The sequence below is a fragment of the Peromyscus californicus genome, unplaced genomic scaffold (assembly GCF_007827085.1).
Source record: "Peromyscus californicus insignis strain IS unplaced genomic scaffold, ASM782708v3 Scaffold_4__1_contigs__length_199733344, whole genome shotgun sequence".
NCBI lineage: Eukaryota > Metazoa > Chordata > Mammalia > Rodentia > Cricetidae > Peromyscus > Peromyscus californicus.
In genome coordinates, this window is record NW_026294562.1 from 168600288 (window position 1) to 168618059 (window position 17772).

The window sequence follows — 17772 nt, forward strand, 5'->3', positions numbered from 1 at the left end:
GACTTGCAACTCTACATAGGACAGTAGAATCCACATCCTCCTTCTATGACTCAGGGGTCCTATTCCCACACACCCAGACTGGGAGATTCCTGACACATCTGGCCCTGGGCCTTTGTCCTGAGTCAGTACGCTGACTAGTGACTGCAGAGAGAATACTTTTGTCCCTTTCCTCATGATCCACATAGCTGGTCCCTTTGGAGCCCTCACAGACAGTTCTGTCCACTTTCTGGTGAAAGCAAATTCCATCTTTCCAGAACATTGATCTCACAGGGGCGACTGTGAGTATAGCTGGGTTTCTGTCCCACAGGTAGTACAGAGACTCCCTCTTTGGTGCTGACAGACCAAGGCCAGGATACAGCAGAGGGCAAACCTAGATTAAGCTGCTGCTCTTTCAAGGCCCAGGGATGTTCATCATCCTTGTCCACATGTGATCTGGAGGACTAAAACATAAAGACAGAAGGGGAGAGAGACACCAGGCAGCACTGAGAGTGGAGGGGGCAGAGAAATATTTTGAACACAGACCCACCCAAGCCCATGGGAGTCTGTGGAGCGCTCTGCCTGCTCAGCTCAGAGTGGGGAAGGAAAACAGATCTTGCAAGCTGTGCTGGAGTAGATGTGCCACAGGAAGAAGGCATATAGTACCACAGAGACCAGGAATGCACTATCTGTACCCCTCTACAAAGGGTACACTACCTGTCACAGGCTCCTGCTCACAGGTGAGACCACAAGTTGAGAGTGTGTGAGAAGACAGGACGGACTTGCAATTTGGAGTCTCCTAAACAGGACAGGGACCTGAGAGGAGTCTCAGGGTTTGTAGAGGAGAAGACAGTGTCAGACAGTTGCTCAGCATCAGGAAGCTATCAATGAGCAAGAAATGGTAAGGGGGGGGTGATTGTTCTTGTCCAACATTATTCACCATGACCACAATATTCGGAAGACTGATGTTCTCAGTTATGTCCTCACAAACAAAAAATCAAGCTGGTAGTGATCAGTGACAGGGCTCTGATATCAGTGGATATGGGCATTTGGTTAATTGTCTGATGACTGAGAAGCAAGGAACATAGGATGTCCTCTGACATCCACCTAAGTACTGTGTCCTACACCCATTCCCCATGCACACCGAGACAGGCCTTTGCACACAAACTCTCACACAAATACAATTAGTAAATCAATGCAAAAAGAAAAAGCCAGTGAAAAAATTTTACACTATATGCCCAAACCTATGGTTTTCTTAAATAAATCCATGGGCATACAGGGTTCTGAGACATCATTCATTGATCGAGTCTCTACAGGTATCTGAGATTTTTCTAAGCAGCATTTTCTTTTAAAAATTTAAGAAAAATCATGGTTCTAACAGTGCCCCAGTTCGAGCGGACTTGAAGTACAAAAAGCTAGAGAGTGAAGTGAGGTGTTGACTGGAACCACAAGAGGAACAGAACAACAACAACTAAAGATCAGAGAGTGAAGATGCAGGGTGTGTAGGGGAAGAGGAGGGGCAACCATCATCCCAACACCAATCTACCAGAAATGTGAGCAGGGGTATGAGCGCAGTGAGCCAGGCCATGTTGACACCTGAGGAGAGAGTGACATATAGTGGAAATGACTACTCTGGGAACACTGAGAACATGGAGGTCATGTGCTGACCTCCACCAAGCAGGACAGCAGTGAGTCAGGCCATGTTGACACCTGAGAAGAGATTGCCATACAGTAGAAAAGACAAGAGTGGGGACACTGAGAATGTGGAGGTCATGTGCTGACCTCCACCAAGTAGGAAAGTGAGACACAAACCCACATACCTAGGCTGAGCAATGGACACAGCTGTTCAAGACAGAGGAATTCAACTTAGCCAAATACAAAGTTCCCAATAGTAATACATCTCTCTTCTCTTCTAGCCTCCTTTTATACCTGTGGGCACCCTCCCCCCTCTGCCCAGCCCACTATTGAATCAGTGCCACCCAGTGTTGCTGAAGGGGAAGTGTTCTTCTACTTGTTCACAATCTCCCAGAGAATCTTCAAGCTCTTTACTGGTACAAAGGGGTGATTGCACACAAGAAGTTTGAGATTGACCGACACATAAGACAAATAGATTCAAGTTTGCAGGGGCCAGCACACCGTGGTAGAGAGGCATTGTTCAGCAATGGATCCCTGCTACTCTACAATGTCACCTAGAAAGACGCTGGATTCTACACCCTACGAATTCTGACTACAGATCTAAAAGCTGAAGAAGCCCATGTGCAACTCGAGGTGGACAGTAAGTGATTCTCTGGGACTGTTCAGTGCTGGGTGAGGCTTAATCACACAGGACTCTCATGTCTGCCTTGTGCATGACTCCTCTCTGCACTGTGTCTGCATGCTGCGATTTGAGCACCTAGGACACATCTGGTGGAGACAAATGGCCATAGATCATTGTCTGTAGTCTGACTTCCCCCTACCCCATTATTGAGGAAGACATTGATGGAAGGTACTTCAGCATAAAATGCCAGACTCTGTCCAGTATCTGGGGGTTCCATCCATGTGTTTGAGGAAACTATAGCATCTTCACAGAGTTGAGCACCAGAAAACCCTGGCCCCTGTCATGTGTCCCAGGCCTGACTACATAAGACCCTAGAGATCATTTGTCTAGGACTTATACTTACTTCTTCTCAGAGCTGAATAGGGAACAATGGTTTTTAGTTGCCCGTGCCAAACTTGTGTATGTACTAGCTCCAAATTGAGAGCATCAAAAATAAAATCCAGGAACTGGTCCAGAGACCAAAGAAGAGTGTTGCTTACTGACTTTATCCTTATGGCTTGGTCAGCTTGCTCTCTTTTATCACCCAAGACTGATAGCCTGATAGCCTAGGGGTGAAACTGTCTGCAGTGAGCTGGATTCTTTCACACTAATATTCAATTTAAAAATACATTTTTTGTGTGTGTGTGTGTAGTATGTACTACAGTCTTGCACGTGGGTCAATTTGATAGTGGCACTTTTAATTGACTCTCCCACTTTCTGAGGGACTCTAACTTGTGTCAAGTTGACATAAAGCAAGTCACCCTAGTATCTGAGACTTTTCTATGACCTGAGCCTGACAAGAACATAAGACTGCTCCTGCCCTCACCCAGTCCTAGTCCTGTGGACTGCAGGACATATCACCAAGAACATCAATAAGTGAAGTCAGGGCTTGACTGGAGCCATAAAGCAAACTGAAAAAAAGCCAGAAATTGAAAATCTATGGTCGGTAGATTTCAAGGGAGACATCATCTCAAATTGCAATGTTCATGAGTGTCTATAGTGTATGACTGAGGGCAGAGAGAGAGAGAGGAGTCATTTAAACAACCACAGAGAGAGCTCCTTGCAGAGGAAATGACACATTCAGAAGCACTGAGGGATTGGAGGTCATTTTGCTATCTCCACCTTGAAGGATAGACACACCCACATCTGCATCTCTAGGCTGAGTCATAAATCTATCTGTTCAGAACATCTTCCCACCAACCCAATGTTCTTCAATTGATGTTTTTTTTTTCTCTTGCAGCCTCCGTTTCTACATGTTCTACCTCTCCAACCTCCACCATAGTCACAATCAAATCAGTGCCTCAGTATGTTGCTGATGGGGAAAGCGTTCTTCTCTTAGTTCATAATCTGCCAGAAGATCTTCAGGAATTTTACTGGTACAAATCAGTGCATAGGACAGACATCTTTAAAATTGCAAAATACAACAGAGCCATGAATTCCACCATCTGGGGGCTTGCATACAGCCAAAGAGAAATGGTGTACACCAGTGGATCCCTGCTGATCAAGGACGTCACTGAGAAAGACGCAGGATTATACATGCTAGAAACTTTGAACAAAGATTACAAAATTGATAAAGCATTTGTGCAACTCCAGGTGAACAGTAAGTTACCTTTTATGGCTTCCAGTTGCTGGGTATGGCTTATCCTACTTCATACACTAGACTGTCAGAACTGGGTTGTACCTGCTGTTTCCTGCACAGCACCGTGTCCCCACACTGAGGATTAGGCACTAACTGCAAGACACACATAGGGTAGACAACAATTGATCAGAATACCTCACTGGGCTCCATCTGCAGAGAAGAGAATATATGCTGGATAATTCAGCACAAGCATGTCAGACACAGACCAGATACTTGGGACTCTCACCATACAAGGCCTCAAGAGAGACTCTGTGGTTTCCAGGCAGGCATTGGCTGAGGAAGCCATGGGATCCTTAAAGAGAGTACCAGGAAGTCCTAGCTCCAAAACTCTGCCCCTGGCTCTTCTTCAGGTGACACTGGGGATATTTTGTCAATGTTTGGCTTTAATATCCTGTTATTGCTGATAGGGATCAAGTCTTTACTGACTGTCCAAGGACTAGAGTGTGTAACTGGCTTTGCACTAAATGTGAGCTGCAGTTAGGTAGGTCACCTGGGCATCCTCTCCTTCTCAGTTCAAATGTACAGGTTTCCAGACCATTAACTAATTATTCTGATAGGTTCAAGAGACTTCACAGGAAGATCAATGTCCCAAAGGATAAAAACAGAGACAATAGTTACTCAGTACTCCTCCTTGTTCTCAGGGATCAAGCCTAGAGAATTCTCTTTTTCAGGTAAATAGTAACAGATGCTGTTGATTTGAGTATCTCCCCCATCCCAAGTTCAGGCCACTGTTCATAACTAAACTTAAATCACAAGTGGAGCAGTGATCATTTGCGAGGTGTCCTCTTATAGGTAATTTGAGATGCAGCAAACTCAGTATCTGAATCATAATCATATAGCCTGTGGATGGCAGATCAATGCAACATATATTCTCAGGTCCAAATTCTCTTCCCTGTAGGCTTTATTAAGTATGAAGTATAGAGGGGCTGGTTGAGCTTACTGAAGAACATTGTCATTTAGTCCCCTCTCTTTCTTCACAGAGCCTGTGACACAGCCCTTCATTCGAGTCATTGACACCACAGTCACAGTACAGAGCTCTGTGGTCTTCACTTGCTTCTCAGCTGACCCTGGAATCTCCATCCATTGGATCTTCAATAACCAGAGTCTGCAGCTCACAGACAGGATGACTCTGTCCTCCAAAAAGTGCCGACTCAGCATAGATCCTGTCAGGATGGAGGATGCTGGAGAGTATAAGTGTGAGGTCTCCAACCCAGTCAGTTCAAAGACTAGCCTCCCAGTCAGCCTGGTCATGAAGAAAGAGTGACCTCTCCTCTCATCCTATAGCAGAGTGCTGGCATTTCTTTATCACTGGTGTATAACAAGGAGAAAAGTTGTGTGGTAAAAATTGTCAGTTACCACTCAGGTAAGGTGACTCAAGCTTATAATCCTGGGATACATGTGCACATGGACTGGCCAGAACATAAAAAGAGACCCAGTTTCTAAAGGGGAAAAGCAAACATAAATATAGTAGACAGAACTGCAAAGGAGTTAAGAGCTTAGGTTGTCGATCAATTATATAGCCAGTTCTTAGAGTCTATGGAAACTAATTTCAGGATCCCCAAACTTCTGGATGCTCTTGGTCCCCTGTTAAAATTGTACAGTGTTTGCATAGAGATAAACATCCTCTCATCAGCTCAAGTAGTTTCACCTAATACCAATGCTTCCTCGACACCAATCATCCATGCGAAGTGAGGAATGGTGACCAGATAAGTGACTGCACAAGTTTATCTGTGGACATAACTGACTTCTAAATAGTTTTGATGCTCAGTTTGTTTGATACACAGATGTAATATCCATGCTGTAAGGATCAAGTGGACTGTTTCTATCCTGACACTGGCATTCAAGTGCAAACTTGTTCATGATTATTTTCCTTGTTTATATATATTTTTTAAAACATAGATGGGATTTTCTACTTTAAATTTTCTGAGGTGCACTGATTAGTGACATTAAGCACATTCATTTTATCATGTGAACATCACCATTGTCCATTTGCAAGGCATTTCTAAACCTATATCCCATCTACTTCTATCTCTAGGCATAAGAAAAAACAGAACATCTAATTGTTTGTGGTAAATATTAGCTTATAGAAATACATACCAGGTGGGTGTGCTTGCCCATCAGTTCCAGAAATTTCTGTAGAATCTTTATTATTTTCTCCAAATAAGTTCAAGTCATCTGCAGATATATGTGACAGTTGATTGATGGGCTACCTTTCAGTTCTTTGTTTTGCCTAATTTTTCTTTCTATGACTCCTAAGGTAACACTAAAGAGAAGTGGCCACAGCAGCATCCTTGTGTCACTCCTGGTCATATAGGGAAAGCTGTCAGTGCCCCCACTGAGTACAATTTACTGTGGATTTCCATGTGTTCTCCTACTGCACTGGCCTGCCCACTACACCTTGTTTGGCTGTTTTCATCATTAAAAACTGTTCACTTTTGTCAAATATCTTTATTGACTTAGTCTTATGAGTTACACATTGAATCAGTTTTGTGTTTCTCATTCTTCCAACTCTATAGGTTCTGGGCTTATAGGAATATTTGTGTTTCATCTAGGTCACTCAACATTTAGCACAACTATTGAGTGCTCATGGAACTCTTAGTATTCTTTAGAAGGACTGTAAAGACTCAAATTTCACTTCTAGTGTTAATGGTAATATATTTAAAGCAAAGCTAATCTAATTAAAGGTTGTTGATACTGTTAATCATTTGAAAAACCAACTTCAGATTCAATGATTTCCCCTACTGTTATTCATTTGTATCATTATTCTAACTTGTGGAGTTTAGACCATACAGAATCAATGCTTTCCTTTTTACTCCCCATGGTTTGTTTAGTTACCTTTTCTTTGTACAGCTCAGGACCACCTCCCTAGGAATGGCAGCACTCACAGTGTGCCTTCAAACATCAATCATTGAACAAGGATATGCTTCATAGACACACCCAGAGGCCAAACTGATGGAGACAATTCTTTGAGGTTTCCCAGGTGTCTCTAGCTTGTGTCAGGTGACAGAAACTAGCCAGCAACCTGTCAAACAAATCTGGTCCCACTGGGCCTGTTTCAGAAGCTCTTGCCCTTAATTTCTGTAGGTCATATCATCAGTATCCACCTGAATCTCAAAATAGTTCTTTACATGGTGCAAGCATATTAGAGAGGGTATGTTAACACCCAACAACAAAAAGGTGGCTCTGTTGCAAACCATGACTAGATTCTTTTTTTTTCCAAGAGAATTAAATCGTTTATTTATTACACATGATAATGGATGATACACAAGCTTCATTCCCATCTGTTATTTTATCTGATACCATTATTCAATTTTGATGTTGCATAGGGTGTGCCCACAACCATTTTATTGTAACCAAACTGTGACTTTGCTTGGATGACCCTTTCAATGGTAAAACTCATTAAAGTCACAACAGTAACTGGCAGTTTAACTACACCAAGGTTTTTGAAGACAATGCCTTCTCCACCCAAGCAATTATAAATAAATTCCAAATGGAACTTGGCACCACCCTGAAGGAATTCTAACTTCACACTGTTGGGGAGGTTTACCAAGATGGCTTCAGAGTAGACTAACTTTACACAGCACATTTAAAAGAAAAAAAGAAAAAAGAAAAAAAGACACATTTATTCAGCGTCATGATCAGACTATTACATTTAGCAATCAACAGCATGGGTGAAAAAAGGTCTACAGTAAAACCCTTTGTTGGAATGCTTTACACTTTCCACAGAACAGAAACTAAAATAACCTGTTATACAATTAGTCACAAATACAGTCCTGGAGTTTTTTGCCCATACACATGAGTATTGTCTAAAACATGTCTTCTTTGTAGCAGCTAGGCCCTGCCACCACTGTGCTTGGCTGAGTTCACAAATCTGCTGTAACCTGTAGCTTCCCTGTCACTTCTCTGGCTCTCCTCTCCTGCTAAGCTTTGTTTCCTGGCTGTAATTAGAACCTCCTGCCACTGCCATAGCTGCTGCTGCTGCTGGAACCACCATAGCCACCTTGGTTTCGTGGTTTAGCGAAGTACTGGCCACCACCACCATAAGGGCCAGAACTTCTGCCTCCAAAGTTTCCTCCCTTCATTGGTCCAAAATTTGAAGACTGATTGTTATAATTGCCAAAATCATTGTAGCTTCCACCACCTCCAAAATTGCTTCCACTACCACCGCCAAAGCCGCCTCCGCCTCCTCCGTTGTTATAGCTGTCATAGCTGCCACTCCCGCCATAGCCACTGCCCTGGTTTCCATAACCCTGTCCACCACTTCCATAGCCTCTGCTTCCTCCAGAGTAACCAGGGCCGCCTCCTCCATAACCACCATCATTACCAAATCCATTATAGCCATCCCCACTGCCACCATATCCACCACCACCACGGCTGCCACCGAAGCCACCACGACCACTGAAGTTCCCCCCTCGACCAAAATTGTCATTGCCACCAAAACCGCCTCCACGACCACCACCAAAGTTTCCGGAACCACTTCGACCTCTTTGGCTGGACGAAGCACTAGCCATCTCCTGCTTTGACAGGGCTTTTCTGACTTCACAGTTGTGGCCATTCACAGTATGGTATTTCTGAATAACAATCTTGTCCACAGAGTCGTGGTCATCAAAAGTGACAAAGCAAACCCTCTCTTTTTTCCACTGCCTCTGTCAGTCATGATCTCAATCACTTCAATCTTTCCATACTGCTCAAAATAATCTCGCAGGTGATGTTCTTCAGTGTCTTCTTTAATACCACCAACAAAGATCTTTTTCACAGTTAAGTGGGCACCCGGTCTCTGAGAATCTTCTCTCGACACGGCTCTCTTAGGTTCCACAACTCTTCCATCCACCTTGTGTGGTCTTGCATTCATAGCAGCATCCACTTCCTCCACAGTGGCGTATGTGACGAACCCAAAGCCCCTGGATCGCTTGGTGTTTGAATCTCTCATTACCACGCAGTCCGTGAGTGTTCCCCATTGCTCAAAATGGCTCCTCAGGCTCTCGTCGGTCGTTTCGAAGCTCAGCCCTCCAATGAAGAGCTTCCGCAGCTGTTCCGGCTCTTTGGGAGACTCTGACTTAGACATGACGGCAGGGAAACGAGAGCCTTCAGCGATGCTTCCTCGGGCGCGTCAACAGGCAGAAAGCCATGACTAGATTCTTAACATTCTGAGATCATTCCTAGATTCATGCATCACTCTTGAGGAACTGGTGTCTCTGGAACCATCTATATGAACACCTAGGTTGGCCATGTCATCCGGTGTTAGCTCCTGTATATCCAGCCAGACCTTGCTTGAAGTCAAGAATGTCATGAAGGAAATTCAGCTACTTGGAGAATCTCAGGGTTACTATTTGTGGTGGAGAAAAATGACATCTCAGACTCAGGCTCTGTTAACACATGTGAGTGTAATTAGGGGTTTTCACAACATATGATGTGCTGGTGTTGTAATCTGGGATGTTGTGCTTGGCACACATGTATCTTGCTAATTCACTACATACCTAGCCTCAGTTGGGTGGTATTTAATTGAGGTTTACATGGCTCTCAGAGCTATTACGGCCTTCTAAAGATGGGGAGCTTCCAATTCCTCTCATATTGTCACTACAGAAATCACCCCTGCCAATCTTCAGGCCAGCAAGCATTTATTCTTTTGTGTTACTGCAACAAAACACTATGAACAACATAACTTACAGATAAAATTATTTATTTGGGTTTATGGTCCATCATGGCAGTGAAACATGGTAGTAAGCCATAGATATTGCGGCAGGAGCAGGAAGCTGAGAGCTCACATCTTGAACTGAAAGCACAAAGCAGAGAGATTGGATTGGAAATGGTGCAGGGCTGTTAGACTCAAAGCTTGTCCCAGTGATGATCTGACTGCAGGGGCTATGATTCCCAAACATCACCAAACAGTGCCACCAACTTGGGACCAGGAATTCATACTCCTGAAAATGTGGAGGACATTTCTCATGGAAATCACCAACAGGGACAAACTTCTAACTCTTCCTTTGCTGCCTCTAGCTGACCTGCCCAATATTCTTGCTTTATCAATGGGGAGCCTCAGCCATACAACCCCAAATTTTTTATCCCCCAAATCATTTCTAGTTATCAGACCCAATCCATAGCTCTGCCAAGGGTCTCATTGGGACCACAGCCAGAAAAATTACAGTCCTTTCTAATCAGAACCCTGAACTGTCAATACCACCCTTTGGGGTGAAGTGTTTTGGTTTTCTAAAAAGATACAGAAGTTAGTTCCTAGACTGGGTCCCCAGGGACCATCAAGTCCTAATCATTACAATCTGAAGTTTAACACCAGCTCTCCCCATTCTTGCTTCCCTGATTTCTTCTGTCCTACTCTCCACCCTGGAATGTGAGTAGTGGGAAGAACTTCACAGTGGAGAATATGTTCTTAAGGAAAAGTTGATTTATTTTTGTCAGAAAACTCATGCATTACGGCCCTTCCATTAATTTTACAACAGCTATTATGCAGAATGGACACCAGAATTTCAACTTTTGCTCACACACTTTTATTTCTCATATTAGAAGAAAAAGCTCCCTACTGATGGGAACCAGCAGCTCAGAGATCTGCTCCCAGCTCTGCTCCTATCTCATGTGGTGACTGGTTCTACTCTCTGGGTGGAGAAGATGCCAGGGATGTCTCTTCTGTGTTAGGATAAGGCAGATCATCAATAACTTGATGATGCTACTTAACTGATTATTTTTAAAGGTGAAAGTATATCACTGATGGACATCATAAAATCCCTGCTTCAGGAGCAGGAAAGTGGGAAAGCAACCCCCAGGTTAGGATGCCTCTGAGCTGAGTCCTGGCTCTAAAGGTCCAGCTGTGTGAGTCTGTGGATAGGAGCACATGTGATGGTCACAGACAGCAGTGAGAGCCACACCCTTGGTGAACAGGAAACTTCCTGTCCTCGTTAGCATTCACCGTCATACTCACACAGGCTTATGTCACCAATGTGGGGGCCACTTCTTAAGTGAATCATTAGGTTGATCAGGGCAGTCTGCAGAAATATCTGTGAGGGATTGTCTTGATTGTCTTAATGTGTTTAAGAGGGCTGAGGTCACTCTGGGTGGTGCCATCCCTATGCAGATGGTCCTGGGAAGTCTATGGAAGATAGCTGAGCTTGATCCAGACAGAGATAGAGACTAACAGACTGTGTGTGTGTGTGTGTGTGTGTGTGTGTGTGTGTGTGTGTGTGTGTGTGTGTGAGTGAGAGAGAGGAGAGAGAGAGAGAGAGAGAGAGAGAGAGAGAGAGAGAGAGAGAGAGAGAAAGCACCAAGCAACTTTCCTCCCCAGTTTCTGCTCTCAGGTTTCTTCCTTGAGTTTCTTCCCTGAATTCACCCAGGGGTGGATTTAAACTCAAGGTGTCAAGCATATAAATCCCTTACTCCCTACACTGCTAACATTAGCATGTTTATCCCAGAAGCAGAAGTAAAAGTAGGAGACAGTCTTTAGTGGAGAACATTAAACACCTCCATTTGGAGCATAAACAATGTTCTCTCTACTCATATACTTTATTATCTTTGAGCAAAGAAATTAGACCAAAAGACAGTCCAGACTACTGTGGGTGCAATCCCTAATCTGTTGTTCTCTGCCTTGAGTCTCAAGAGACAATGGCAGGAATTTCCGTGAAGTTATAGAGTCACTAGGCTTCTCCTGTGTCTGCCTAACTTCTGTATGAATAATATTTCTGTCTCTGGACCAAGTGTTCCAAGGACAAACCACAAATCTCTCTAGATACACTCTACGTTGCCTGCAGTCACAGTGAGCATGATGACTAGCCCTGCAATACATTTGTGCCCAAGTATCAGGCCTCTTCCCAGCATTTGAACCTGGTGACCATTCCTATTGTAGACACAGGCATGAGCTTCTGGTCCCCTTTGTTCTCTATGAAACACCATCAGTACACAGAACCAATACTCAGAAAATTATTCCATTGTGTATATACAATATATCTTTGTCACACATTCATCAGTTGAAGGCCATTTAAGTTGTTTCAATTTTCTAGCTATTGTAAATACAATAGCAGTGAACATGGCTGAGCAAGTTTCTGTGGAGCAGTGTGTCTAATATGTTGATCAAACCACCAAAAGTGTTGTAGTAGGGTCATGTGGTAGATTTACTATCAGGTATTTTTGTGTGTGGGGAGGGGGTGGTTCTCCACACTGATTTCTAGAGTGGGTTCACGAGTTTACAACCCCATCAACAGTGAATGAAGGCTGTCTTTTCTCCACAACCCCATCAATATTTTTGTAGGCTTGTTAGCCATTCTGACTAGAGTAATGTGATATCTTAGTGTAGTTTTAACTTATATTTCTCTTATTGATTGTTCAGGAAGATGAACACTTTTGGAGATAGCTCTTAGTCATTTTTTTTGTTTTTGTTTTGGTTTTTTTTTCTTTTTTTTTTTTTTTTTGCTCTTAGTCATTTTTATACCTTCTTTTGAGAACTTTCTTCAGATCCATGGCCCATTTTAGACTTGTTATTTTTTTCATTTCGTCCTTACCTCCTCCCTATCCTCCCCTCCCTCACTCTATTTAGTTTTTGAGACATGGTATCTATATATAATCCAGGCTATCCAGGAACCCACTCTGTAAATCAGGATGGTTTTGAACTCACTGAGACCTACCCGCCTCTGTCTCCTGCTTGCTGGGATTAAAAGCCTACTCCACCATTACAGGCTCTATTTCTTTTCATGTATCTCTGATTTTTGAGTTTTTTTTTTAACACATTCTGGATATTAATCCTCTATCAGATGCATAGCTGGAAAAGATTTTCTTTTACTCTATGGGCACACTTTTCATTGGCTGGATTGTTTCCTTTAGTGTGGAGAAGCTTTACATTTTAAGGAATTCCCATTTGTCAATTGTTAGACTCAATCCCTGGCAAATGGAGTCCTGGTCAAAGAGTCCTTTCCTTTAATTGCATCTTGTAGGACACTACCTATGTTTTCTTTTAGCACTTTTAGTGTTTCAATGGGCCTTTAACCCATTTGAAGTTAATTTTAGTGCAGGGTGATAGATAGGAATCTAATTCATTCTTCTACATGTGAACATCCCATTTTTCCAGCAGCAGTTGTTGATGGTGCTGTCTTTTCTCCAGTGCACATTTTTAGCATCTTTTTCAAATATCAGATGGTCTTAATTACATATGCTTGTGTCTGGGCCCCTATCTTGTTCCATTAGTCTATAGGTCTGTTTTTGTTGCCAGTACCATGCTGCTTTTAGTACTGTAGACCTGCAATATACTTTGAAATGTGGAATAGCAATCCCTTCAACATTCTTGTTTAGCTCAGGACTGCTTAGGCTATCTGATGTCTTTTGCAGTTCTACATGAGTTTTCTATTTCTGTGGAAAACATTACTGAGATTTTGATTAGGATCGAATTGAGTCTGTAAACTGCCTTGTAAAAATGACTATTTTTAACATGTTAGTTATACCAATGCATGAGCATGGGATATCTCCTCATTTTCTAATATTTTCCTCTATCTCTTTCTTCTGAGATTGAAATTTTTCATTGAACTCAATTTTAACCTCCTAGATTACCTTTATTCCTGATTTTCTTAGATCATTGTGGATGGGAGTGTGGCCATATCTTATTATTATTAGAGTGCTTGGTGTTGGTGGAAAGAGAAACTAATGATTTTGTCAATTGACTTTGTATCCTGCTACTTTGCTAAATTTGTTGTTTGTTTCTAGAAGCTTTGCGGTTTAATTTTGTTATCTCTGCTGTACAACATTATATGATCTGCAAGTAGGAACATTTTGACTTCTTTTTCATATTTGTAGCTCTTTAATTTCATTCTCTTGTCTTGCTCCAGACAGTGAGTGCTTCCAGAACTATGTTGAAATGCATTGGTTTAATGGGCAGCCCTGTCTTATCCCTGTTTTTAGTGGGATTGTTCAAGTTTTTCTCTCTTTTAGATTCGGGGGCTGTGGGTTTGTCATCTGCAGTCTCATTATATTGAATTATGCTCCCTCTATCCCTTGTTAACTCAAGGACTTTTATTACTAAGGCGTGTGAGATTTTGTCAAGGCTTTTTCTTGACATCCATTAGGATGATTGTGTGGTTCATGGTTAAGTGTGGTGCACATATAGAGTGGAACACTACTCAGTTGTAAAGAAAAATGAAATGATAAATTTTGCAGATAAATGGGTGGAAATTGAAAATATACTGACTGAGGCAATGAAGACCAAGAAAGACAAATGCCACACATTTCCCATTTGTAGTTCTCAGCTCTGAACCATCAGATGTGTTTTTTATACCCTGGCAGAGTCAGGGAAAACATGAAAGTTTAAAAAGATCTTTGGGGTCAGGCCGTGGTGGTGCACCACTTTAATCCCAGCACTCGGGAGGCAGAGCCAGGCAGATCTCTGTGAGTTCAAGTCCAGCCTGGTCTACAGAGTGAGATCCAGGACAGGCACCAAAATACACAGAAAAAAACCCTGTCTCAAACAAAACAAAACAAACAAGACAAAACAAAACCCAAAACATTGGGCTTAGAAGAAGCAGGGCACAGGTACTATGAAGGGGGAATAGGATAAACAGGAAGGTCTTATATTGGGACAGGGAATGATTGCAATATAGAGGCAGAAGTAAGGAGGTAGGATAAATAATACCAGGGTGTTTGAAAAAATATAGGGAGTCTTATTTTATGTTTCCCTAAAATATGTGTGTGTATATGTGTGTGTGTGTGTGTGTGTGTGTGTGTGTGTGTGTGTGTGTGTGTGTGTGTGTGTGTGATGTGTGTGTTCATGTATATATATAACTTTTGGTGTGACAATGCTCCCCCTAAGAGCCATAGGCTAACAATAAATAGTACAAAGAATGAGAAACCTCCTTCAACATTGTTGGACATGGGAGTTCAAGAGACTCCCCCAACAAAATAGCCTTTTGCTGTTCCCCTTGGTTGCCTTCTAGAATTTGAAGATATGTCTTTATTGTTAAATACGCCATTAACTTATAGGACACAAGGCTTGGAGGAATCTGGCAGGATCTGACCCTAAAGCCTCCCCACTAATGGCTAGAACTTACAATGCTTATAGGTTCTATGCAAGCCAACAACAGAGGAAAAGAATCAATAGTATGGCCAGCATGGCAAGATATCTCTAATGATGCAAGAATAACACATACAGCTTGAATGTAACCAACAAATGTCTAATTGGACTTAAGAACTCCTTGATCGGAGGGAAATCATACCTGGTATTAGAATCCTAGAAAACTACATACAGCTTAGTGAGGTTATGGATCCTAGAGGAAAACCTACTGTGGCCACTTTCTTATACTAGTATAATTTCTAGGTTCATTTTAAGTACACATCCTTATACCCACAGATAATTGTAGCTCCCATTGCCATCAAAGAACACTCTATTTGTACAGAGACCACCAATGAGATCCAAAACTTTTTCCAAATGCATGAACAAATTACACCCTGGGATGTCTAGCCTCAATTGATCTATCTGTGACACAATCCCCTTTTTTGAAGCTTAGGGGGCATCTCAGAAGAGTAGGTTGAAAAACTGTAAGAGTCAGAGAACCAGGACACTTACTGTGGGATTGTGTCTTCTATTTATGAGAGGGAAGCTGCATCTAAGAACTTTCAACCATAGGGCCATCTAAGGAGACATGAAAGATGACACCATCACTTCACATACCAGTATGGATGGGGTAATCTCACAGAGGTCCACCCCTAAATGAAGAACTATAGGCAGTTAATGAGTGCCAAGGGAGGGTGTAGTTGGAATTTCCTTTGGGCTGCCAGCCAGCTCCCAAATAAAGACATGGAGACTTGTTATTAATTATGAATGCTCAGCTTTAGCTTAGACTTGTCCCACTATCTCTTATAACTTAATTTATGTTTCTATTCATCTACCTTTTGCCTTGGGGATTTTTATCTTTCTTTCATTCTATATGTTCTAGTTTCCTGCTTCCTCCATGTCTGTCTCTCTGTCCTAGACTGAGCTGCAGAAGATGTTGCCTAAGGCTGTGGGAATCTGGCCTAAGGTTCAGACCTGTGTCCTACCTAAGGTGAGGAGACCATACTTTGACAGTTGATAGGTGGAGAGGAACTCAGTGAATGGCTGGAATTTAAGAGCTTGAGTGGGGACTTAGGGTTTGTTCCTGCAGAGCACAGGGAGAGGACACGGGGAATAGTGAGTGGTTCAGTAGCAGGAATTTCTTGGTGAACAGGACATGGTAAGGGGTGGGGCAACCAGATTGTTCCCTACTCAAAATTAATCATCATTTAATTCCAGCACTTGGGAGGCAGAGGCAGGCGGATCTCTGTGAGTTCAAGGCCAGCCTGGTCTACAAAGCAAGTTCCAGGAAAGGCGCAAAGCTACATGGAGAAACCCTGTCTTGAAAAACCAAAAAAAAAAAAAATTAATCACCATTACCCTTCACATTCTGAAGACTAATTTTCCACACCATGACAGGGTAATTCTCCAAATGAAAATCAGAGCTGCGTGGGCCACTGAGATGGCTCAGTGGGTAAAGGCTTGCCAAGACTGTGGCCAAGTCTGGCATGCTGAGTCAATTCCCAGATCCCAGATGATGGGAGGATAGAAACAACTCCCTCAAGTCCTCTAACCTCTATATCCCACTCACTGATGTATAAATGAGTAAACGTGCACACATGTTCTCCCTTTTCCTATACAGAAATGCATAAATATGTACATTTAAAAAAATAAAACTGTGGTTTTTAGTATATTTCATTATCTATGAACATGAGACTCCCTAAAAAGACAGTGTGCTGTTTTACTCATCCATCGATCCATCCATCCATATGTGTCTAGCCTTTATCAGGCATGGCACCTTCCCACCTTCCTGTCATTCCCAAACTCTAGTTGCAATGGCCTGGAAGACAGACAGGCATCTAGAAGGTAAATTTGGGCATTGACTGGAACTAGAAAGCAACAGAGCAAGAGAAGGAGAGATGAGAGCTGGGGAGATGGCTTGGTGGTTAAAATCACTTGCTTCTCTCCCAGGGGACTGCTGTGGATGATTGATTGATAAATAAAACACTAATTGGCCAGTAGCCAGCCAGTAGAGAGGCCAGTAGCCTCTCTGCTAGGTGGGACTAGCAGAGAGGAGAATTGAGAGAACAGGAAGGCAGAGAGGAGGAGATGCCAGCCTGGCATGGAGCATCATGTAAAGGCAACAGGTAAAGCCACGGAACACGTGGCAACATATAGATTAATAGAAATGGGCTGAGTATAAGAGTAAGAGCTAGTCAATGGTAGGCCTGAGCTAATGGCCAAGCAGTTTAAATAATATAAGTGTCTGTATGTTTATTTCATAAGTGGGCTATGGGGGGCTTGGTGGGACCTGGAGAGAAAAACTCTAGCTACAGGGGACCTGAGCTAATTTCCCAGCACCCATCTTAGGAGCCTTCACAGCCTCACCTATCTCCAGCTTCAGGGCATTCCACATAGCCCCCCGGCCTCAGAGTGCTCCTGCACACACAGGGCATGGAAGCACACACAAACATAAAATTAAAATAAATCTTATAAAATAAAAATGAAAAAGAAGTGACCCAGGGACTCTAGAGAAAGCAGTTAGGGAAGGCATCCCCTCCACAGTCCCATATGCTTTTGAGTGTGAGCAGAGATCTGAAGGCAGTCAGGGGTCAACCATTTAGAAACCTGAGAAGAAAGATCCATACAGGGTGAATGACATGTTCAGGAGCACTGACTGAAAGGAGGTCATGTCACATAGCTCCTGTCCATCAATTTCTGTAGACACACCCAGACACACACATGGAGGCAGAGGGGTGAACACAACTGCTTAGGACATGGGTCCCAACATCCCACCAAATGCAAAGGTCCAAAGATTCCCCTATCTTTCTTCTAGTTTCACTTTTAATT

The 17772-nt window shown here is 42.8% G+C and overlaps 2 protein-coding genes and 1 pseudogene across 2 annotated transcripts in view; 2 read left to right on the top strand and 1 right to left on the bottom strand.

Annotated features, from left to right (window-relative positions):
- Positions 1-17772, top strand: part of Pglyrp1 (peptidoglycan recognition protein 1) — a 147826-nt gene that overhangs the window by 3580 nt on the left and 126474 nt on the right. The window lies entirely within an intron of this gene.
- On the top strand, positions 614-5175 carry LOC128094645 (carcinoembryonic antigen-related cell adhesion molecule 5-like). Its single transcript, XM_052713118.1, is given in 5 exon segments — positions 614-716; positions 1893-1967; positions 1970-2251; positions 3513-3872; positions 4892-5175. Coding segments are annotated over 5 exon segments (1104 nt in total).
- LOC128125607 (heterogeneous nuclear ribonucleoprotein A1-like) lies at positions 7513-9030 on the bottom strand (annotated as a pseudogene).